This window comes from Scyliorhinus canicula, chromosome 6 (genome assembly GCF_902713615.1).
Source record: "Scyliorhinus canicula chromosome 6, sScyCan1.1, whole genome shotgun sequence".
Lineage (NCBI taxonomy): Eukaryota > Metazoa > Chordata > Chondrichthyes > Carcharhiniformes > Scyliorhinidae > Scyliorhinus > Scyliorhinus canicula.
This window is the reverse complement of record NC_052151.1, coordinates 74,646,272-74,669,735: the sequence shown is the minus strand read 5'-3', so window position 1 is coordinate 74,669,735 and position 23,464 is coordinate 74,646,272. Positions and strand designations below refer to the sequence as shown.

General features: G+C 45.5%; 1 protein-coding gene and 1 long non-coding RNA gene across 3 annotated transcripts in view; one reads left to right on the top strand and one right to left on the bottom strand.

The window, feature by feature from the left end:
• Positions 1–250: 250 nt before the first annotated feature.
• zgc:172323 (uncharacterized protein LOC564165 homolog) overlaps positions 251–23,464 on the top strand; it is an 85,364-nt gene continuing 62,150 nt past the window's right edge. For both annotated transcript variants that reach the window (XM_038799524.1, XM_038799523.1), the window contains exons 1-3: positions 251–541; positions 17,130–17,280; positions 23,126–23,275. In XM_038799524.1, coding sequence (XP_038655452.1) covers positions 327–541; positions 17,130–17,280; positions 23,126–23,275 — 516 coding nt within the window. In that variant the 5' untranslated portion in view covers positions 251–326. The remainder of the gene's footprint in view (positions 542–17,129; positions 17,281–23,125; positions 23,276–23,464) is intronic.
• Positions 2,922–4,632, bottom strand: LOC119967243. Its single transcript, XR_005460945.1, has 3 exons — positions 4,550–4,632; positions 3,512–3,710; positions 2,922–3,153 (listed from the first exon to the last, which is right to left on the bottom strand). It is a non-coding gene; the product is annotated as an uncharacterized LOC119967243 (long non-coding RNA).

Sequence of the window (23,464 nt, the reverse complement as noted above, 5' to 3'; positions counted from 1 at the left end):
ATTAAATACATTTATGTTGGAAAGTGCAAATGTTCCACTTTCTGTGCTTCAGCCCCATCCACAAGGATTACATCAACGCGGTGTCTAATTGCTTAAACGCTCTATTTTAAGATTGTGCATTCTTTTGTGCCGCTTCACACAACTTTGACAAATATTAAGGGAGAAGGCCCGCCTACATATTGAACTTGGGGGGGGGGGACACAAAAAAAAGTCTCATGCGCTGATCTGGCATTTGAAGGGAGTGTATAAAATGTCCTTCTGCTGCCTCAGGAAGTTGCACAGCATCAACCCGCACTAAAGGGAACAGCAGTCACCAGTCAACCAAGATGAGTCGCAGCCCGGAAAGGATGTCCTCTTACCGCCGCCACTTTGAGGATTGCGGCAGCAGCGGCGCCTCATACCGCGTACGGGTGTCCAGCCCGTCCCCACCCCGACATCGCTCGGCCAGTTACAGCCGCGCCACTGGCCGGCTGGTCGGCGGGGGCGGCGTTCAGGCGGCCAGGAGGACGTACTCGGCCGTGCATGGACCTCGCATCACCAGGTAAAGAACCTTGGGCGGCGGGGGGAGGGTGATCTTTTTTCTTTAATCTTCGCTTGAAACAACCGGGTAATTCAGAGGAAAGAATTGATTTGATGTGAAAATATATCACGAAGAGCCTGACAAAAAGACTCTTCAAAATGGTTTGACAACACAATTGGATCAGACAAGAAGTTCCCGACTTGTACGCGGCGCTCATATTCGATCCCATCTGGAGTGCTGGCTTCAATGAGACTTGTATCCCGCATCAGGGGAAATCTGTGCAGGATTGACCTTTTAGGGGCGATAGTGTTGCAGATTTACCAGAGTTACACTGAGGCTTAAAGGGTTTAGTTGTGAAAACAGGTTGTATAAACCAGTTTGGAATTTCGATAAAAGCAAAATACTGCAGATGCTTGCAATCTGAAATAAAAACAGAAGGTGCTGGAAATGCCCAGGCCAGGCAGCAACTGAGGAGAGAGCAACAAAGTTAACGTTTGAGGCCAGTGAATTGTTGTTAGAACTAATAGGTTTGAAGTAAAGGTAAGGGAAATGGGGAGGGTAAAAAAAGGAACATTTGAGGAGGGTGGGAGATAGGAGGGATTAAATGACAAGAGGGATAATGGCGCAAGGCAAAAAATAAACAATAACCATAATAATAAACAGTAACAATAAAGTAAAGAAACAATATAAAACAAAAACCTTGGGAAAATAGAATCATTGCAGACAATTACCATCTGAAAAATGTGGGCAGAAATAGTTAAATTCAATGTTGAGTCCAGAAGGCTGTAAATAAACTATTTAATCACAAGACGTAGTTCCTTAAGCTTATTTTGAGCTTTAATGGAACAGCGTAAGAGTTTGAGGACAGAGAAGCCGTCACCACAGAAAGTAGTTGAGGCCAAAATATTGTGTAATTTCAAGAAGGAATTAGGTATAGCTCTTGGGGCTAAAAGGATACGGGGGGAAGGCGGGATCAGGGTATTGAACTTGATGATCCGCCATGATCATAATGAATGGAGGAACAAGCTCAAAAGGCGGAATCGCCTCCTCCTGCTTCTATTTTCTATGTAAATGGAGTTGGGGCAGAGGATTAAAATAACACGATTGGAAGCTCATGGTCACTCTTGTAGACTAAATAGAGAAATTCTGCAACGTGGTCACTCAATGTGCATTTAGCCACTCGATGTAGTGGAGACTGTTTCATGAGCAGCAAATGTCATATATTAAATTGTCAGAGGTACAAATAAATTCCTTTTTTCACCTGGAACGATTGTTTGGGCCCCTGGATAGTGAAAAGGGAGAAGATAAAGTTACATCTCTTGTCCATGCATGGGAAAGTATTGATGGAAGGGGAATGAGTCTTGGGGATGATGGAAGACTGTTCCAGAGTGTCACAAAGGAAGAAATCCCTTCATGATGCTGAAAGGGGAGGGGACGATGTGTTTGGTGGCATGCGACTGGTGGTGGTGGAACATGTGTGGGAAATGTTATGGACACAATTGAAAGCCCTCTGAACCACAGTGGAGGTGAATCCTTGGTTGGGGAGAAGGAAACAGGCGTCATGGTGGCACAGTACCAGGGACCTGGGTTCAATTCCAGCTTGGGCGACAGTCTGTGTGGAGCTTCCACATTCTCCCTGTGTCTCCATGGGTTTCGTCTGGTTGCTCTGGTTTCCTCCCACAGTCCAAAGATGTGCAGATTAGGTAGATTGGCCATGCTAAAATTCTCCCTTAGTGTCCAAAGACCTGCAGGTTAGGTGGGGCTACGGAGATAGTGTAGGCGACTGAGCCTAGGTAAGGCGCGTTTTCACAGGGTCTGTGCACTGGCTAGGCCGAATTGCTTCCTTCTGCACTGGAGGAATAAGGATCTATATTGGAATGGAAGTTGACATCATCAGAACAGAAACGATAGAGACTGAGAAATTATCTCTGGAAAATGGAATAGAATCCTTACAGGAAGTGGGGGGGGGGTGGAGTAAGTGTAGTCAAGATAGCTGTGGAAGTCAGGATTTATGCTGAGAATGGTCAGATGATTGATGTGTGATCTAAAAGAATGTGATTCCACAGAGTACATTTAAATAAACTATAGTGGAGAAATCCACAAAAAGGTGGGGGGGGGGGGGGATTGGGGTAAACAAGAAAAGAAACACTTGCATACAACCTTTCATGATCTTATGACTCCTCAAAGCATTTTTGACATGTAGTCATTGCTGTAGGAAAATTTGGCCACTAATTTGTGCACACCAAGCTCCCACAGCCACGTGATAATGACCAGATACTGTATTATAGTGATATTGCTGGAGGGTTAAATATAGGGCAGGCAACTGGGGAGGACTATCCTGCTGAGGTGCTGGCAGATTCTTAACAGCCAACGAAAGGGCAGGTTTAACTTCTCATCCAAACGTTAGCACCTCTGACAATGCAGCAGTCCCTCAGTAACTGCCCTTGAGTGTCATGCTGAACTTCCTCAGACTTCCGGAGTGCAGCTTTAGCCTGGAAGCTTTCTACCTCAGACATGAGTGCTGCCCTTGAGCCACAGCTGACACCTAAAGATAATCTTCAAATTAGAGCTCTTCAATGTGAAATCTGAAAACCGTAGAAATCTGGAACTCTTCTCCCTGGATCCATTGAAATCTGCAATAAGACAATAGATTTTTAAAATCAGTTGAAGACATCAAGAATATGAAGCAAGGGCGGTAAATGGAGTTGAGATACGGATCAGTCATCATCTGGATAAAAAGCGGACAAGGCCCCGGGGCACAATATTCTCCTACTGTTCCTCTGACATTGCACAATCCTGTCAAAAAATCCTTTATGAAGTCACATTTAATATCTGAGTGCGTCAGTAACAATAATTCAACAGATGGTGTGGAAAAATCTATATTAAAATAGTAGTTAGGGAGGTCATTAAGAAATCCCTAAGATTATTGCGGTATCGAATTAGAAAACAACCGACAGGTCAAATAGGTCGAGGCGAAGATTTGATACTAACCAAATATGTTTTGGGGCAACAGTCCTGGGAGTGGCTTCAGGGAGCTCCAAACTGAATTAAAACCAATCCTGGCGGTGCTGTGCTCTTTTCATTGGGCCGTTTGCACAGTGCACTTCATTAGAGTTGTTCAGCTATGAGCATATTAGGAAATTCACTTTTCCTGATACACCAAAGATCGCTTCATCAAGTCGTCTCAAACCTAAGGGAAACAATGAAGTGAAATAAAGTAAAATGGTCGTCAGCGGTTAGACAGAAATCAACTTTAAACAGCCCGTGTCTCTAATTTCTGACACGGATTTATTTACCAACGAAAGCACTGCCGACTATAGTTGAATGTCTGTTTAACTTCCCAAATCGTAAAAGGAAACGATCATATAAAATGTGATCCCATAAGGATGTATGTATGCATTCAGTCCAGCCATCTCACAAAGCCAATAGACGCAAATACCAAATGGAGCAGTTCCCCGGTGATAGCTGATGCGTTATTGAGAGAAATAATATTGTATTCTGCCCAATTACTTAAAATCCTACGCAGGAATTATAGTTTATCGTGCCCTCCATGTTATTAGTTTTCATATAGACCACTAGAATAATTTAACCCTATGAAGTCTGCAATAGTGTTTGCCTATCTTCAAAGCAGTGTTTATTTTCGGTTGACTGTCTGCTTTTGTTTCTCTGTATTTTCTCTATACTTCACTAATGTATCCTGAAGATTAAAAGAGGTACTAGATGTGTGTATCATTTTATTTACGTTTAGAAATTTGGCAGCGACTGGGAATGTTATTTTCGATCATTTCACTTTATTAAGGCCATTGTAAATAATCCTTAATCTTAGCCTTAATTAATTCTTCCACTTTGAATATTCATTTCTGCCTCACGATCCTGTCTGCTGGTGGGGGTACACTGTGAAGTGGTTTGGCTGAATTTCCTTTTGTTTAAAACGTCAATTCAAGGTCACAATATATAAATCTGAAAGGAATTCTATTACAAATGAATCTATTAATGGCACATTTCCAGGGACGAGTCTATTCTACTTACTATTTGTGGACAGGTAACTCGGCAAGGTAATCCAGGGCTGTAACTTTGAGCCATCGTTGTGAGTTCCCCTTCTGCACGCACCCCCAACCCCCTCGCCCCGCCGCCGCCCCCGCCGCCGCAGGAAGCCATTGTGTAGCAATGCAGTGACTTATCGGAAATTCTGAGTCGTGGAAATGAAAAAAGTTACTTTTAAATGAAGGCACCAGAGAGTTTTGAGGAAAATGCCCCCTTTCCCGTCACTGTGGTAGTGGTATGAGAATAATCGCACCTTGGCCACTTTGCACATGATAACGTTGGTGCTATTCAAAATGAGCCTTTTACAGACAGAGAGGAAAATATGAGGGCGCAAAGTGAGTTCATGCTTTCAATCAGCTCCATGGTCCGTACATTTTAATTCTAGGATAGGTTTTAGGTCATCCACTCCAATTGGCTCTGTTTGCTTGCACCTGCGTTGCATCTACATTTACTGGAGTATCGGGATTTGCTGCTCACCTATTCAACCTCTGGTTGTCCTCTACATCTTATTGTATTTGACTAGTAATGAATTGCAATCAAACATTCTGCCTTGATGACTGTTCCAGCAAAGATCCAGTTTTCTTTCATTTGGAATGGGAGGAAAATGAGAATTGATTCAGCTCTCGGTCTCATTTCCCAAAGAAACCATAATGGAACGTATATTATAACATTAATTCATCACCAGAACGTAAAGTTTCCTCATGCATTACTGTTTAATTTCTCACCAGTCAGGCTGTTTCTGTGAAATAATAACTTGGCCAAAAAAAATCATTAAAAAAAAAATCCATCTTCATACCCACAACACAACTCATTTGTAAGTAAGCACTAGGGGGAGGGGGGGGGGGGGGGGTGAGGACAGAGAGCAAATCTTTAAACTTTATTTATCTCAGCGGTCATCCTTTTTGTCAAACAATATGATTCTGACGGGTAGAGGTGTATTCAAGCAACTTCAGATTAATGCATTTGTCCATATTATCTCAATCAAAGTGTTGGGTCGGTAGACATTAAATAAGATATCGAGTATAAATCGAGAGAATGAAACTAAAGATCAGAAACAGCAGAGTAAGATGTAACGGGTCGGAATAGAATAACGAGAGCAGATGAAAGCAAACAATGCATAAAAAATGAATAAGGCGATAATGTCAGGCATTGTTGCACAATATTGTATGATTAATATGTTACTCAGCCTAGTCCAGAAAGTTGTTTTTTCACACACTGACTTGAAGGATATCTTGAAAGGATCATTTTTTTTTAAAGTGTCAAAACATTTAGTAATGTTTTTTTTTAAAGGGGTGTTGACGAACTTACTTACAGACTATTGGGAAATAGCTGCGTTCTGTGTGAGACCTTCGGAATACCTCAAAAGGAATGCCCTGAATGTGTAACAAAGGTGCAGACCTCTGTCGATCGAGAATCTGACAGCCACTCGAAATATCACATCTAAATTTACTTCCAATGCTCACACGAGGATGGTTTTTTTCTTTGCAACCGTTGCTTCAAACTAAATTAGAATTCAATTAAAATGTCCCCCGTCACCTGTCACATCTACTCTTGAAATATCCGTACAGAGTGAAAGAATGCCAGTGCAATAAACACAGCACTGCTACATCTATGCGCAATGGTAGTCAGATTATTGTACTACATACAGATGAGCTTGTGATTGATTTTTTGCTGTATTTTATTCGTTATTGACATTGCTATAGTGAAAGTGATGGAAGTATTAAGGAAGAACCAGCTCATTAATTATCAGCAATGAACGGAACATTAATAATTTGGCATTTTAAATCGTGAACGGCCAGATATTTCCCAATTTAATTGGAGATTCGAGCGTTCCTTAAGGATTACGTTAGGAATTTCTGAACATCAATAGCGCAGAATGCAATCTTCCACACTTTCAAACGCAGGCTACATGACTTCTGCTGGTTAGCAAGAATTGCACATGTTTAAAGCCTCCATTTTAAATTATCTGAAATCTATTAAATCACAGGAAGAGTTCCGGATTAGGTGCATTACACGCAAAGAGGAATCTTCGCGTCTGTAAATACATTTAATTCTGACTAGAATTATCATTGCCTTTTTACTCTTGTCATCAGTTACGCGAGCAACTGAAAAAATAAGTTTAAAATAGTAGATTATTACATTTAAATACGTCCAGGCAATGCCATTAATGTGGTTCAGCTATACCTATATTCAGATCTGCTTTGCACGTTGCAGCCCTCGCTAATAATCAGTCTCCAAAATTAATGTTCTTAATGCACTCTAGAGTTTTTAAACAATGTTACATATTTAAAACATTAAAGCTACATTAAATGGATACATTTGAGACTGAATCAAACTAATTGTAAGGATTTGAAGGCATTTATTTTCAATGGCCTGAGCTGTATGTTTTGGCTGGTATTTAGGGCGGTTACTTCCTCGGAGTGGCAACCAGCTGCGGATTTCCACTGCCTACTGACTGACCGGCGCCTAAATTCTAAAGTATCATTCGCCCCTACCTTCCTGACTTAGGCTGGGTGAGACTCAGGCAGCTGAGCGCGCCCAGTCCAGCGATGAAGTGTAAAATGAGAAGAGCAAAGGACCCCCCCCCCCCCCCCCCCCCCCACTTTTTACGGCACGACCTACCGTAAAGCAAGGTCCTTGAAAGGAAAAAGGTAAGTTTCTATGTTAAATCAATGGGATGGGGAGGTTGGGACATGGACATCCGGATATTGGGGAGAAATCTGGACATGGGGGGAGGAGGCGGACTTGGTGGAGGCCGAGTCGGAAATGTCTGTGACGAGGCGCTATCAGACATGAGGGGGGAGTCGAAGATGAGTCGGACACGAGGGGGGAGCAGGACACTTGGGGGGAGTGGGACATGGGGGGCAGTTGGACATTGGCGCGAGTGGGGCATGGGGGAGTTGGACATGGGGGGGGGGAGGAGTTGGACATGGGGGGGGGGGAGTGGGACATGGTGGGGGGAGTGGGACATGGGGGGGAGTGGGACATGGGGGGGGGGAGTGGGACATGGCGGGGGGGAGTGGGACATTGGGGGGGAGTGGGACATGGGGGGACATTGTGGGAGTGGGAAGTTGGGGGGAGTGGGACACGGTGAGTGGAACATGGGGGGGTGGGACATGGGGGGGGGAGTGGGACTTTGGGGGGGAGTGGGACATGGGGGGAGTGGGACATGGGGGGAGTGGGACTTGGGGGGAAGTTGGACATGGGGGGAGTGGGGCTTTGGGGGGGGGGGGGTGGGGCTTTGGGGGGGATGGACATGGGGGAGTGGGACATGGGGGGAGTTGGACATGGGGGGAGTGGGACTTTGGGGGGGAGTGGGACATGGGGGGAGTGGGACATTGGGGGGGGGGAATGGGACATTGGGGGGAGTGGGACATGGGGGGGGGGCATTGTGGGAGTGGGAAGTTGGGGGGAGTGGGACATGGGGGAGTGGGACATGGGGGAGTTGGACATGGGGGAGTGGGACATGGGGGGAGTGGGACATGGGGGAGTGGAACTTTGGGGGGGGGAGTGGGACATGGGGGGAGTGGGACATGGGGGGGAGTGGGACATGGGGGACTAGGACATGGGGGGAGTGGGACATGGGGGAAGTTGGACATGGGGGAAGTTGGACATGGGGGGAGAGTGGGGCTTTGGGGGGGGATGGACATGGGGGAGTGGGACATGGGGGGAGTGGAACTTTGGGGGGGGGAGTGGGACATGGGGGGGAGTGGGACATGGGGGGAGTGGGACACGGGGGAGTAGGACACGGGGGAGTAGGACATGGGGGGAGTGGGACATTGGGGAGTTGGACACGGGGGAGTAGGACATGGGGGGGAGTGGGACATTGGGGAGTGGGACATGGGGGGGAGTAGGACATGGGGGGGAGTAGGACATGGGGGGGAGTGGGACATGGGGGAGATGGACACGGGGGAATGGGACATGGGGGGGAGTGGGACATGGGGGGAGTTGGACACGGGGGAGTTGGACATGGGGGGAGTGGGACACGGGAGAGTTGGACATGGGGGGGAGTAGGACATGGGGGGGAGTGGGACATGGGGGGAGTGGGACATGGGGGAGTGGGACATGGGGGGAGTGGGACTTTGGGGGGGAGTTGGACATGGGAGGAGTGGGACATGGGGGGGAGTGGGACACGGGGGAGTGGGACATTGGGGGTGGAGTTGGACACGGGGGAGTGGGACATGGGGGGGAGTTGGACATGGGGGAGTGGGACAATGGTGGGGGAGCGGGACATGGGGGAGTGGGACATTGGGGGAGAGTGGGACATGGGGGAAGTGGGACATGGGGGAAGTGAGACATATGGGGAGTGGGACATTGGGGGAGTGGGACATTGGGGGGGAGCGGGACACGGGGGAGTGGGACATTTTGGGAATGGGACATTGGGGGGAGTGGGACACGAGGGAGTGGGACATTGGGGGAGTGGGACATTGGGGGGAGCAGGACATGGGGGAAGTGAGACATTGGGGGAGTGGGACATGGGGGGGGAGCGGGACATGGGGGGGGACTGGGACATTGGGGGAGTGGGACATTGGGGGGGAGCGGGACACGGGGGAGTGGGACATTGGGGGGGGGGAGTGGGACACGGGGGAGTGGGACATGGGGGGAGTGGGACATTGGGGGGAGTGGGACACGGGGGAGTGGGACTTTGGGGGAGTGGGACATTGGTGGGGAGTGCGACATTGGGGGGAGTGGGACACAGAGGAGTGGGACATTGGGGGAGTGGGACATGGTGAGGCGTGGGACATTGGGGGGAGTGGGACACGGGGGAGTGGGACATTGGGGGAGTGGGACATTGGGGGGAGCAGGACATGGGGGAAGTGGGACATTGGGGGAGTGGGACATTGGGGGGGAGCGGGACATGGCGGGGGAGTGGGACATTGGGGGGAGTGGGACATTGGGGGGAGCGGGACACGGGGGAGTGGGACATTGGGGGGGGAGTGGGACACGGGGGAGTGGGATATGGGGGAGTGGGACATTGGGGGGAGTGGGACACGGGGGTGTGGGACTTTGGGGGAGTGGGACATTGGGGGGGAGTGCGACATTGGGGGGAGTGGGACACAGAGGAGTGGGACATTGGGGGAGTGGGACATGGTGAGGCGTGGGACATGGGGGAGTGGGACATTGGGGGGAGTGGGACATCGGGGGGGGGACATTGGGGGGGGAGTGGGACATTGGGGGGAGTTGGACATTGGGGGAGTTGTGGAACTCGGGGGAGTGGGACATTGGGGGGGAGTTGGACATGGGGGGAGTGGGACATTGGGGGGGTGGGACATTGGGGGGAGTTGGACTGTTTGGACATCAGGGAAAATCGGACATCGGAGGGGCATCGGGGAGTTTGGACATTTGGAAAGTGGGATGTTTGGACATTGATGGGGCTCGGATGTGGGGTAGTCAGACATGGGGAGGGAGTGCCGATCGGCGTTGAGGTGTGAGGCCCAGTAGGGAATGGTCTGGCCGGTGTGGGGTCGGGTCAGGAGAGTCAGGTCATGGGGGGTGGTGGAAAACCTATATGGGTGGGTGTGGTATAGCATCGGGGGTGGGGTGCTTAGTTGGGGGGGGGTTCCGCTGTGGGTGGGGGTCAGTGTTGTGTGGGGGTGTCAGACATAGGGAGGAGTGCGGGTTCGGGTCGGGGTGTGAGCTGAGTTGGGGGTTATGCCGAGAATGATCAGACATTGTTGGACCTGGGGGAAGTTAGTCCTGGGTGAACCTTGGTGTTTAAAATTGTTACGCTGAAGCTAGAAGTAATTTTTTTCCCTCTAACTCTTTCAAAGTAACTATGAGTGTAAAACTGGCAGAACCATCTGAAGTTAGCAATTTAAACACTTTGTGGGTTGGTTCCCAAGGCAGCACAATTGTCCAGGGGAAGTTAGCCCTTCTGGAGAATTATCAGGTAAGACCTTAGCTGTGAACGCCTGAGACTGCCCAGCTTAAGATACTCCCCCCCCCCCCCCCCCCCCCCCCCATCTGATGCTGGGGAGCCAGCATGTATTGTTTTTAATAAATAATGTGTAGCGTTACATTGATCATTCCTATAACATATTCCTGCGATACTCAGAATGATTACAGTGAAACATTGTTGATTCGTCTGAATAATACCTTTACTTTTTTCCCCCCTTTTTTCAAATAATTTAAAATACTCAATTCTTTTTTTCCCAATTAAGGGGCAATTTAGCGTGGCCAATCCACCTAGCCTGCATATCTTTGGGTTGTGGGGTGAGACCCACGCAGACACAGGGAGAATGTGGAAACTCAACACAGACAGTGACCTGGAGCTGGGATCGAACCAAGGTTCTCGGCGCCCTGAGGCAGCAGTGCTAACCACTGTGCCATCGTGCCACCCTTCATATCTTTGCTTAACATCTATTCTAATTTCAGTTTTGCCAGCCTTCATTCCAATATCTTGTACTAACAATAAAGTTACAATATTAGCTTTTCATAATTACACACCTAATACAATTCTTTCAAACTGTTCCAGAGCAACTGCAATTTGACCATTTTGAAATGTAAAAGCCAATGCATGAGAATTGTTTTGAGGACTTGTGGTGGCGCGATTTAAGGGGACGATGCGCACGAAGGGGCTCCCACTGGAGAACTGATCATTTTGCCCTTTTTCATGGCGCCAGAGGTAATTTATTTCTTGGAAGCAGCAAGAACATTTGACAAGATCCCACATGGCAGACTGGTACAAAAACTAAAATCATATGGGATTCGGGGTGCACTGGCAAGATAGATACAGAACTGCCTTGGTTATAGAAGACGGAGAGCAGCAGTGGAAGGGTATTTTTATGAATGGATATCTGTAGCTAGTGGTGTTCCACAGGGATCAGTTCTGGGACCTCTGTTGTTTATGGTATGTATAAATCATCTGGAGGAAAATGTGGGTGGTCTGATTAGTAAATTTGCGGATTACACAAAGATTGGCGGAGTTGCTGATAGTACCGAGGATTGTCAGAGGATACAACAGGATATAAATAAATTGGACACTTGGGCATAGAAATGGCAGATGGAGTTTAATCCGGACAAATGCAAGGTGGTGCATTCTGGAGGATCAAATCTAGGTATGAATTATACTGTAAATGGCAGAACCCTTAGGAACATTAACGTACAGAGGGATCAGGGCATGCACGTCCACAGATCCCTAAAAGTGACAGCACAGGGGGCCAAGGTGATTAAGAAGGCATATGGCATGCTTGCCTTCATCAACCAGGGCATTGAGTACAGGAGTTGGGAAATCATGTTGCAGCTATTTAAATCTTGGTTTAGCCACATTTGGAGTATTGCGTGCAGTTCTGGTCACCGCATTATAGGAAGAATGTGGAAGCTTTGGAGCGAGTGCAAAGAAGGTTCACCAGGATGTTTGCCTGGTCTTTGAGGAGAGGTTAAATAAACTAGGATTGTTTTCACTGGAAAGATGGAAGCTGAGGGGAGACCTGATAGAGGCCGACACAATTATGAGAGGCATAGACAGGGTGATAGTCAGAGGTTTTTTCCAAGGATGAACATGTCAATTACAAGTGGGTACAGGTTCAAGGTGAGAGGGGGAAATTTTAAGGGAGATGTGCGGAGTAAGTTTTTCACGCAGAGCGTAGTGGGTGCCTGGAATGCGCTGCCAGAGGATGTGGTGGAAGCAGGCCCATTGGCAACATTTAAGAGGCATCTGGGTGGATACATAAATAGGGCGGGAATAGAGGGATATGGACCAAGTAAGGGCAGAAGGTTTTTTTTAGTTAGGGAATCATGATCGGCATAAGCTTTATGGGCCGAAGGGCCTGTTCCTGTGCTGTACTTTTCTTTGTTCTGTGAAACGCATGAAAGTTATTGAGGTAGAGTTCTCAAAGTTAGGAAGGTTTTGGGCTCAATGGGAGGTACAATAGCGGAGTCGACTTCTTTCTCTCCGTCCACAGCACTAACAGCTGATGTTCTCACTAGTATTTTGGTGAAAGAGTTTGAGAAACACCGATAAAACATGTTGGAGGATCTCAAACGATCAATCAAAGTGATCTTGGCCCCATTCTTGTGGTTCTGGAAAAAACATAGTAAATCTGTCAAAGTCCATGGAGTCACGATTAAGAGCATGGAGGCGACTTCATCGGACTACTGTGATCGGATTGCTGTGCTGGAGTCCGATCTGACTTTAGTGGCTGAAACCAATAAGTCGTTAAGAAGCAAGCTGAATGGCCTGGAAAACAGGTCTAGAAGACAGAACATCCAGATTGTGGCGTTGCCAGAGGGACGCAAGGGTCATACCCCACAGCTTATTTCTCGGACATGTTCCTCAGAATGCTATGTGAGGGTGAATTTGCATCCTCAGCTGAATTTGACCGGGCCCACCGCTCACTTCGACTGAAGCCTCATTCTGAAAATCCACTGCGTGCAGTGATCGTTAGATTCTACAGTTTTAAAGAAAGAGAGAGGGTTCTGCGATGGGCAAGGGAACACCGTGATTTCAAGCGGGAAGGCTGCTCCAATAAGCAGTATCAGGACATGAGTGCGGAGTTAGAGAAAAAAGAGCCGCATTTAATGGAGTGAAGGCCGCCCTGTACAAGAGTGAAGTCAGGTTCGGGATGGCCTATCCAACTTATCTCAGAGTCATGCTTGGGAAAAAGACTATTTTTTGACCAGAAATGTGGACTTTTGTTAAAAGGCACAAGTTCTGCGCTGTGTAATCTGGTTTCTGGGTCTGTTGACGGGTGATCGTTGTATTTTTTTTTTGTTTCTTGTTTGTTCTTGGCGGGGTTTTGTTATTATTGCCTTTACTTAGATTTGAGGTTCTCCACTACATGGGGTTTTATTTTAACATCAATATATTGTTTCAACATTGTTGTTTAGCATTGTTGTTTAGTGGAGCTAGCGACTAAATATATATTTTTCTCCAGTTAGGAGTCTCCCAGCTAACTTGAGAGGCAAAAAAAGAGAAGCCTCTATCATTGGGATGAAAAAAGCTCCAAGGATCCTCCCCCCCCCCCACATCTGAGTAAGCCAAAACCAAAATCCACCCAAGATGGCCACCAAGCCAAGTCATCATTGAATATAACCACACCCAAAAGAAAATCAAAGAGAGGCAAACAAAGACATTTGGAGGGTGGTTTTGGAATGTTCATTGCAGCTCATTATAGTAGTTTTTTAGCAAAGGAACTTAGAGTTTTTGTTGTGTTTGCTTCTGTTAAATGCAGGTTTTAGTTTCAGGGTAAGTCTTTGTTTGCCTCGCTTTTATTTTCTTTTGGGTGTGGTTATATTCAATGGTGATGATTTTTTGGGAGGATGGGGTGGGTGTTGGGGTTAGTCTGCTGAGGGTGTTTGTTGGTTTTCCTTTGTCTATCTTCTGATCTGGCTTGGTGGCCATCTTGGGTGGATCTTGGTTATGTCTTATTTATTACTCAGATATGGGGGGGGGGGGGAGGAAAGAAGATCCTTAGTGTTTTTTTCGTCCCAATGATAGAGGCTTCATTTTTTTTTACATGTCCACCATGCATATTCCCATATTGATTTTTTTGTTGTGGATAGGGTTCTCCTCCCTTTTGTGGTGGAGGCTGAGTACTCAGCAATTGCTTTTTCAGACTATGCCCTGCACTTCATTGATTTGCTGCCCGATGTTTATCCAGGAGATTAGACACTACATTGTTAGTGGATAAAACATTTTGTGAGCATGTGTCCACCTCCATAGACGACTATATGAAATCTAACAGGTCGGATTCATTCTCACCTTCCACGGTTTGGGAGGCTTTTAAGGCAGTCGTTAAGAGATTTTAAAACGTATTGGGTTGATGCACTCTGCCAAGGCCCTTGGTCTGGATGGGGTTCCGATTAAATTTACAGCAAGTTCTGTGAGCAGGTTTGACCCTTTATTATTGGACATGTTTAATGATTCTCGATCTCAGGGATCGTTGCCTCCGACCATCACTCAAGCCTCTATTTCCTGGCTCCTTAAGAGGTGCAAGGACCCTACAGAGTGTGGTTCATACTGCCCTATTTCACTTTTGGATGCAAGGGTCAAGCTACTTGTTAAGGTGTTGGCACTTGTTTTGGAGCCTTGCCTCCCAAATATCATTTTGATCAAACAGGCTTCGTGAAAGGATAACAGTTGTCGGCCAATTTATGTCGTCTGTTAAATGTCATCCATTCATAGAATCATAGAAATTACAGTGCAGAGGAAGGCCATTCGGCCCACCGAGTCTGCACCCATGCTAAGTCCACACCTCCATCCTTACCCTGTAACCCAGTAACCCCGTCCAACCTTTTTTGTTTGGACACAAAGGGCAATTTAGCATGGCCAATCACCTAACCTGCACATCTTTGGACTGTGGGAGGAAACTGGAACACTCAGAAGAAACCCGCACAGACACAGGGAAAACGTGCAGACTCCGCACAGACAGTGACCCAAGTCGGGAATTTCCCCCTCCCGTTACTCAAACCTGAGGTGATAGTGTCTCTTGATGCTGAAAAGCATTTTACAGAGTGGAATGGGAGTATTTATTTGAGATTCTCGGGAGATTTGGATTTGATCGTAAATTTGCTTCCTGGGTTTGAGTATAATGTCCTGACAGCCAATTTTTGTGCAAACGCTTTGAACTCTGATTATTTTCCCTAGAACAGGGGCACCAGGCAGAGCTGCCAACTTTCTCCACTCTTGTTTGCTCTGGCAACAGAGCCGCTCTCTATAGCATTGAGGTCCTCTAGTCAGTGGAGGGGTATTAGCTGAGATGGGGTGGAGCATCGGGTGTCTCTCTGTGCAGATGACCTACTTCATTATATTACAGACCCAGCCTCCTCTATCAACGGGATAATGAAGTTGCTTAATACCTTGGCTCCCTCTCTGGGTATAAATTGAATTTCGGTAAGAGTGAGTATTCCCGGTTAATCTCCCAGGGAATTGAGCCCAATTGCGGACGTTATCGTTTTGCCTTTCCAATACAAGCTTTCGCTATCTGGGAGTTCCGGGTGGCCCACAACTGGGACTCGCTCCATAAGTTGAATTACACAAGCTGATTAATATTGTCAAAATGGATTTGTAGAGGTGAAACCAACTGCTCTAACTTTGGCTGGTAGGATTCAAACTATTACAATGAATGTGCTCCCAAGGTTTTTATCTTTCTTCCAATGTCTTCCATTTTACTACCTAAATCCTTTTTTTAATAAATGTTAACAAATTGATATTTTTCTTTACTTAGATGGGTAAGAATCGCAGAATCTGTGGCATTTTGCTCCAAAGAGATAAAAGTCGGGGACTTGACCCTTCCCAATTTGTTGTTTTGGTTCAAACGTTCAACCATTTGTTGTACATCTATTGGGGACAAATGGAGGCTCATTCCTGCACTACTCTTTTCTTGCCACAGTCTTAGCATTGTAGCCCTTTTTACCTGCTAGATTCTCCTCATACACAATGGTGGTCTACTTATTCAAATTTGGAAACAGTTTGGGACTGCATTTAAACCCTGCTTTCCTTGTCTTGCCACCAGCCCATATTTGTAACAATCACCTTTTTCTACCTTCTAGTTAGGACCCAACATTAAATCTTGGGAAGTGAAGGGTCTGGAGTATTTTGGGGACCTGTTCGTGGAGGGGAGGTTTGCCAGTTTTAGGGAGCTAGCTGATAAATTTCAGCTACCCAACTCTGGCCTTTCTTGGTGTTTTCAAGTTCGCGTTTCCCGCCTTTCCTTTGCCGCCACCTTCTTACTTGAAGAGGATTCTGTCACTGGCTTCGCCTGCCGAGGGTGTTATTTTGGACTTATACAGCCATATTCTCTCATCAGATTCCGCTCCCCTGGCAGTGTGAGGGTGAAATGGGGGCCCTATGCTACTGATGAGGTTTGGAGTGAGACCCTTCACAGAGTGAACTCCACGTCCTCATGTGTATGGTTGAGCCCAATTTAGTTTAAGGTGTTACGCAGGAAGCACTTGACTAGAGCAGAGATGAGTGGGTTTTTCCGAAATGTTGAGGACAGATGTGATCACTGTTCTCTTGGCCAGCTAACCACATGCACATGTTCTGGTCCAGCCCCAAACTCGTAGGCTTCTGAGCTTCCTTCTCTAGTACCATGTTGGAGATACTCCATGTGGATTTAGACCCATGTCCGCTGGTGGCCATATTTGGGTTCGGATTCGCCGGTGATTAAGTCTGAGATAGTGGCGGATGTTGTTGCATTTGCCTTGCTGATAGCCTAGAGGCGGATATTGCTTGGTTGGAGGTCTCCCACTCCGTCCAGTGCCTCTGCCTGGTTGGGTAACGTCAGGTCATTCCTACACTTGGAGAAAGTCAAATTCACCATCAGAGGGTCGGTGGAGAGGTTCTACCTAAGATGCAATCATTTACTTCCTTTTTTAAAGCTCTAGTCACCGTCAGTTGTTAGGGGTTTTAGGCTAGTTTTAGTATTTAAGATAATTATGTGTTATGTTTTTTAAAAACTTTCATATTTGCTTGTGATTTATTTGCACTCTTTTGTTCTAGTTTGTGTTGATTATTATGAAAAACTAATAGACATATTAAAAAAAAATTTTTTTTTTGAACCTCTCATTAACAAGATGCAGTTTGAATGTTGCTAACATCCTGAACTTTTTACTGTTTCAGCATGGGTACAATCTACCTGGGAGCAGGGTTAGGAACGTCTCTGGATCTGGATGCTGCGTCTGCAACAAATCAGGAATTCCTGAGCACTAGAACCAATGACAGGAAAGAGATGATCATTCTCAATGACAGGCTGGCCGCTTACATCGAGAAAGTAAGAAACACTATCACACCCGCAACAGAAATCACAAAGCTAGTCTCCATCCTTAAATACATCGAAATGTATTCAGACCTGATTAACAAGTATTAATATCTAATCGTAAATGTTATAAATGGAAAGAAAATTATCAAGTGAGGAATTCCAGAAGATTGAAGCGGGGATGCTTTTCAGAACTTGAAATGTGACTTTGATGGCACTGAAGGTGATGGAGTCAGAACAGGTGACATTGACACAAGCCATCAGTATCTATAATCATCTGTTTTGGTTACATGAACAAAACTAAATATTTTAGTGTCAAGAGTGATCTTGAAATATTGCAATATTGGAAGTAAATTAAATCCGAAGGGAAGATAAAGGGATTGCTATCGATCCGCATAAAAATGAAAGACACTGGAATCGATGTGTGTTTTGTTCCTGTTGCATTAAAATGATACTTAAAATGGATGTTTTGTAGAATATACTATTGGATTTGCTTATCGATGTTCACATCAAAGGATACATTGTTTTACAAGGGCAGATGCGTTACATCATAATATTATAGAATCATAGAATGGTTACTGTACAGGAGCAGACCATTCAGCCTGCCCTATCACTGCTGTCTGTAAGAGTAACTCGACTAGCTAGTCCCCCCTCCCACCCCCGTGCATTTCCTGTTGCCCAACACTTATGTTTTCTCTTCAGCTGTTTACCAAATTACCAAAAAAGCCACATTTGAATCTTTCTCCACCGCTCTGTCAGGCAGTGCATTCCAGGTCTTAATCAATGACTGTGGTTTAAAAAAAAATTGACATAGGGAATGACAAGGTATTGGATGTGTTGGCAGGCTTAAAATTGGACAAATTTCCAGGTCCGGATGAATTGTGTCCCAGGCTGCTGTGGGAGATGAGGGAAGAGGTTGCAGGGGCTCTGACCCAAATTTTTAATTCCTCTCTGACCAAAGCGGAGGTTCCGCAGGACTGGAGATGTGGTTTCACTATTTAAGAACGATTTTAGAGTTAAGCCAGGGAGCTACAGACCAGTGAGTCTCACGTCAGTGGTAGGGAAACTATTGGAGGAAATTGTGAAGGAGAGAACCTGTCTCCACTTGGGGAAGCAAGGTTTGATCAGGATTAGTCAACATGGCTTTGTCAGATGGAGATCATGCCTAACAAATTGTTTTAATTTTTTGAGGAGGGGACCAGGTGTGTAGATAAGTGTAATGCAGTTGACCTGGACTTGGGTGTGTAGTATGCAACTTCAAAATGACTGATTAAATCAAACTCGGAGGTATCGTGAACTGTGAGGAGGATTGTAATTGACTTCAAGAGGACAGTCAGGTTGCTGTTATTGGCAGTCAAATAGCAGATTAAATTTAATACAGTTGATGTAGTTTATATGGATTTTAGCAAAGCCTTTGACAGGGTCCCACGTGGGAGACTTATAAAGAAGGGAAATGCACATGGGGTACAGGATAATTTAATAAGATGGATTTAAAATTGGCTTGTTTTTAGGAGACAGAGGGCGATGGCAGAAGGCTACTTTAGTGTCTGGAAGTCAGTGTCCAGTGGCGTACCACCGGGATCTGTGCTGGGTCCCCTATTATTAGTAATTTACATAAAGGACATAGATGACAATATGGAGAATAGGATTAGTAATTTTGCAGATGACACAAAGATTGGCTGGATGGTTATCAGTGAGGTCTTGGTTACAGGAAGATATAGATGAAATGGTCAAATGGGCAGATAAGTGGCAGATGGGACTTAATCCTGAAAAGTGTAGGATGATACACTATGGAAGGACTAATTTGACAAGGAAGTATTCAATAAACGGCATGACACTAGGAAGTTCTCAGGATCAAACGGACCTTGGCGTGTTTATCTGTAGTAGGCAGAGGGTAGGTTAATAGGGTGTTGAAAAAGGCACACGTGACACTTACCTTTATCAATCGCAGTATAGATTACAAAAGCTGGGAGGTCATATTGGAGTTGCGTGGAACTTTGGTGGGTTTAGCTGGAACACGGTGTACAGTTCTGGTCTTCTAGGAAAATGATGGGACTATGAGCACTCACTTACGTTCCCCCATTGTCATTATAGGCAGGATGTGATTGCACTGGAGGGGGTGTAGAGGCGATTCACCAGGATGTTGTCTGTGATAGAACATTTAAGTTATGAAGTGAGGTTGGATAGGCTTGGGTTCTTTCCGTTGGAGCACAGAAAACTGAAGGATGACCTGATTGAGATATACAAGATTATGAGGGGCATGGACAGGGTGGGGGAGCAGCTATAGGGTCAGTCACGAGGGCACACGAGTTCAAGATGAGAGGCAGGAGGTTTAGGGGGGATATGAGGAAAAATCTTTTTATCCAGAGGATGATAATGGTCTGGAATGCACTGCCTGGGAGGGGGTTAGAGACAGGTTGCCTCACATCCTTTAAAAAGTACCTGGATGAGCACTTGGCATGTCATAACATTCAAGGCTATGGGCCATGTGATGGCAAATGGGATTAGGCAGGCAGGGCAGATGTTTTTCATGCATTGGTGCAGACTTGATGGGCCGAAGGGCCTCTTCTGCACTGTGTTATTCTGGGATGTCGTTCATGTTATGCATGCATGAATGTATTCTTTTCTGGGGTGAGATGCATTTCCACAGCTGTAGTCAGTTGGGTCATCTATGTTGAAAGTTGTATAGAACTTTGGGGAAGCCACAGCTGGAATACTGTGTGCAATTCTGGTCACCACATTATAGGAAGGATGTGATTACACTGGAGTGGGTGCAGAGGCAAATGACTGGATGTTGAAGGAATGGAACATTTAAGTTATGAAGAAAGTTTGGATAGGCTTGGGTTGTTTCCGTTGGAGCAGAGAAGACTAAGTGGTGACCTGATCGAGGCGTACAAGATTATGAGGGGGACAGTGTGGATAGGGACCAGCTGTCCCCCTGAGTTGAAGGGTCAGTCACAAGGGAACAAAAGTTCAAGGTGAGGGGCAGAAGGTTTAGAGGGGATTTGAAGAAAAATGTTCTTTCCCAGGGGGTGGTGACAGCCTGGAATGCACTGCTTGGGAAGTGGGTTGACTTACATCCTTTAAAAAGAGGCAGCACGGTGGCCTAGTGGTTAGCACAACCGCCTCACGGCGCCGAGGTCCCAGGTTCGATCCCGGCTCTGGGTCACTGTCCGTGTGGAGTTTGCACATTCTCCCCGTGTCTGCGTGGGTTTCACCCCCACAACCCAAAAATGTGCAGAGAAGGTGGATTGGCCACGCTAAATTGCCCCTTAATTGGAAAAAATAATTGGATAATCTAAATTAAAAAAAAAAAAAGTACCTGGATGAGCACTTGGCACATCATGACATTCAACGCTATGGACCATCTGCTGGTAAATGGGATTAGGTAAGTAGGTCAGATGTTTTTCACGTCAGTGCAGACTTGATGGGCCGAAGGGCCTTTCTGCACTGTATGATTCTATGTGATGCATGAGTAACCTCAGTCGGTACTGGAATTGAACCTTCTCCACATCACAAACCAGCCATCCAGCCAACTGAGCTAACTGACCCCTTGATCTCGCCACTGAGGTCAGACCTATTGGCCTTCAGTTGCTGGGATGATTATTCCACACTTTTCTGAACAGGGAAGTAACATTTGCAATTCTGCAGCCCTCCGGCACCACCCCTCCATAGCCAACACTCTGCAATTTCTGCCCTTTATTTCCTCAGCAACATCTGATCCATAGCATTTGGTCTAGTGACTTATCAATTTTGAGTGCAGTCAACCATTCTAATACCTCCTATTTATCCATTTCTAACCCATCCAAAATGCTTCACTGTGCCATTGGCAGTATCTACTTCCTTAATAAAGGCATATGGAATGTACTCATTTATCATCTCAGCTAAGCTCTTTGCCTCTGATAGAATCTAGTTTTATTCATAGTTTTATTCATATAGGTGCTAGTTGAATGCATGTAGCTGAGAGATAAAAATATTAAAAGTGTCTTGACTGGGAACTCAGTCATTCTCTCATGTAATAAATTAACTAAGAATGTATTGTTCTCTGTCTAATCAACTAATCAGTTCTAGTAAAGTCTCTGCCAAGCTGTGAAACATAGCAAAGTATGAGAAACATATCCAGTAATTTTCCTAAGACTGCGCATGCAGACACTCAGCTAGTTTTGATAGGCACCAGTCGACCTTGAGTAATGTCCAATGTTTGATTACCAAATCATCCTCTAAGTAACAGACATTCATTTGAACAAACCAGGAGGTCTCAGCTTAGAATTAGAAGTCAATGAAAGTAAATAAGGGGTTAAACCAGAGATAATAATGCCCTTAAAAGTAGTATCTTGTAGTCAAGGTCTTTGTTCCTGAATTCTTGAACCATCTATCTGTTTGTTTGTGTTAAGTCATTTCTTTTGCCATGTGCTTGACCTTTTTATGTTTTGTTTAATACTTTGTTTCTAAGTTTTTATTCAGTTCTTATTCGAGAATATAGCAGTAAGTAATTAACAATAATAAAGTTGTCTTTTTGATAGCTCCCCCCAACCGATTCTTATAAGAAAGTAAAATAAGAGTCCCACAGCTTCCATCAATAAATCCCTTTTTTGGCCCCTCATCACCCCCACCTTTCCTCTTATAGCCTTTTACTCTTTATATGCCTGTAGAAGACTTTTGAATTCCTTGATGCCTGAAAGTTTTATATTCTGTGTAGTACTCATCTCTGTCATACATAGCCTTTTTTCTGTTTCATTTTACTATTTATCATTTTCATCTTCCAGAGAGCTCTGGCTTTGATTCCCCAGCCTTTTCCTCTTGTGGGAATGTACCTCAATGTTTCTGACCATCTCCCCATTAAAGACAGCCTTGTTAATGCAGTTTTTCCTGTATTTCTTTGATTCCAAATTACTTGGGCTAGGTCTGTTTTCACCCAATTAAAATTGGCCCTCCTCCAATTAAACATTTTAACTCTAGGTTGCTCCTTGAGGCATTCAAAATCATGAAGGGGTTGGACAGAGTAGATAGGAAGAAACTGTTTCTGCTCGTAAAAGGGTCAAGAATGAGAGGGCACAGATTTAAATTGATTTACTAAAGAAGCAAATGTGATGTGAGAAAAATCTTTTTCACACAACGAGAGGTTCGGGTTTGGAATGCACAGCCTGGAAGCATGGTGCAGGCAGGCTCAATCAATGCATTCAAGAGGGCGTTAGATGATTATCTGAGTGGCAAAAACGTAAAGTGAAGTCGCCATAGTCCCAGATGATCATAGGCTGCTTTCCCTTTTGATGGGGAGATTTAACCTGAGGATCACCACACCTCAAGCCAGGGGCAAGATTAAGAAGGCGGGGCCTTCATGAATAATCTCTGCCAATACGGGAATTGAACCCACTCTGTTGGCCTCGCTCTGCATCCCAAACCAGCTATCCAGCCAACTGAGCTAAACCCTTGTTTGGTACAGGGAAAAGGCAGGGGATTTGCCATAATGCTGTTTGGGAGCTGGCGCAGACACAATGGGCTGAATGGCTTCCTCCTTCACCATAGCAATTCTGTGATTGTTCATAGCTAACCTAAACCTGATGGTATTATGATCATTGATTCCTAAATGTTCCCCTATTGGCACTTGACCCACCGCATTTACATCAGAACATCGGATGCAATATCATTAAACTTAAATGTTATCTCTATTGCTCTCTCCACAGATGCTGGCTAATCTGCTGAGATTTTCCAGCATTTTCTGTTTTAATTCTTAAATTATCATATCAGATTTTGGATGATGTGCTCCTGAAATGATGGTGCATCAATTGTCTAAATCGCAGCTTGTAATATCGATATGCATTTGATTGATCTCTTGAACCGATTGCTTTGTGTATGGCAGGTGAGGAATCTGGAACAGGACAACCGAATTCTGGAGACTGAGGTTGAGACTCTGAAGAGTCGCTGTCTGCATCCGCAAGGCTTGAGGTTTCTGTATGAGGAACAGCTCAGAGATCTGCGCCGCACAGCTGACCAAATGAAAGTTCAACGGGTAACACACAAGCTAAACATTTGAAACAAGCACTTAATTAGTTCATGATCTAATTCAGTATTTGCTGTAGGTTGGTAGGTAATTAGCCACAGTCCAGGAGAAACAGTAGGCCCCTCTACATAAAACCATGCTGACATTGGTGGATTGTCTTTCCAAATGTTCAGTCATGTCCTCCTTATTGATTGATTC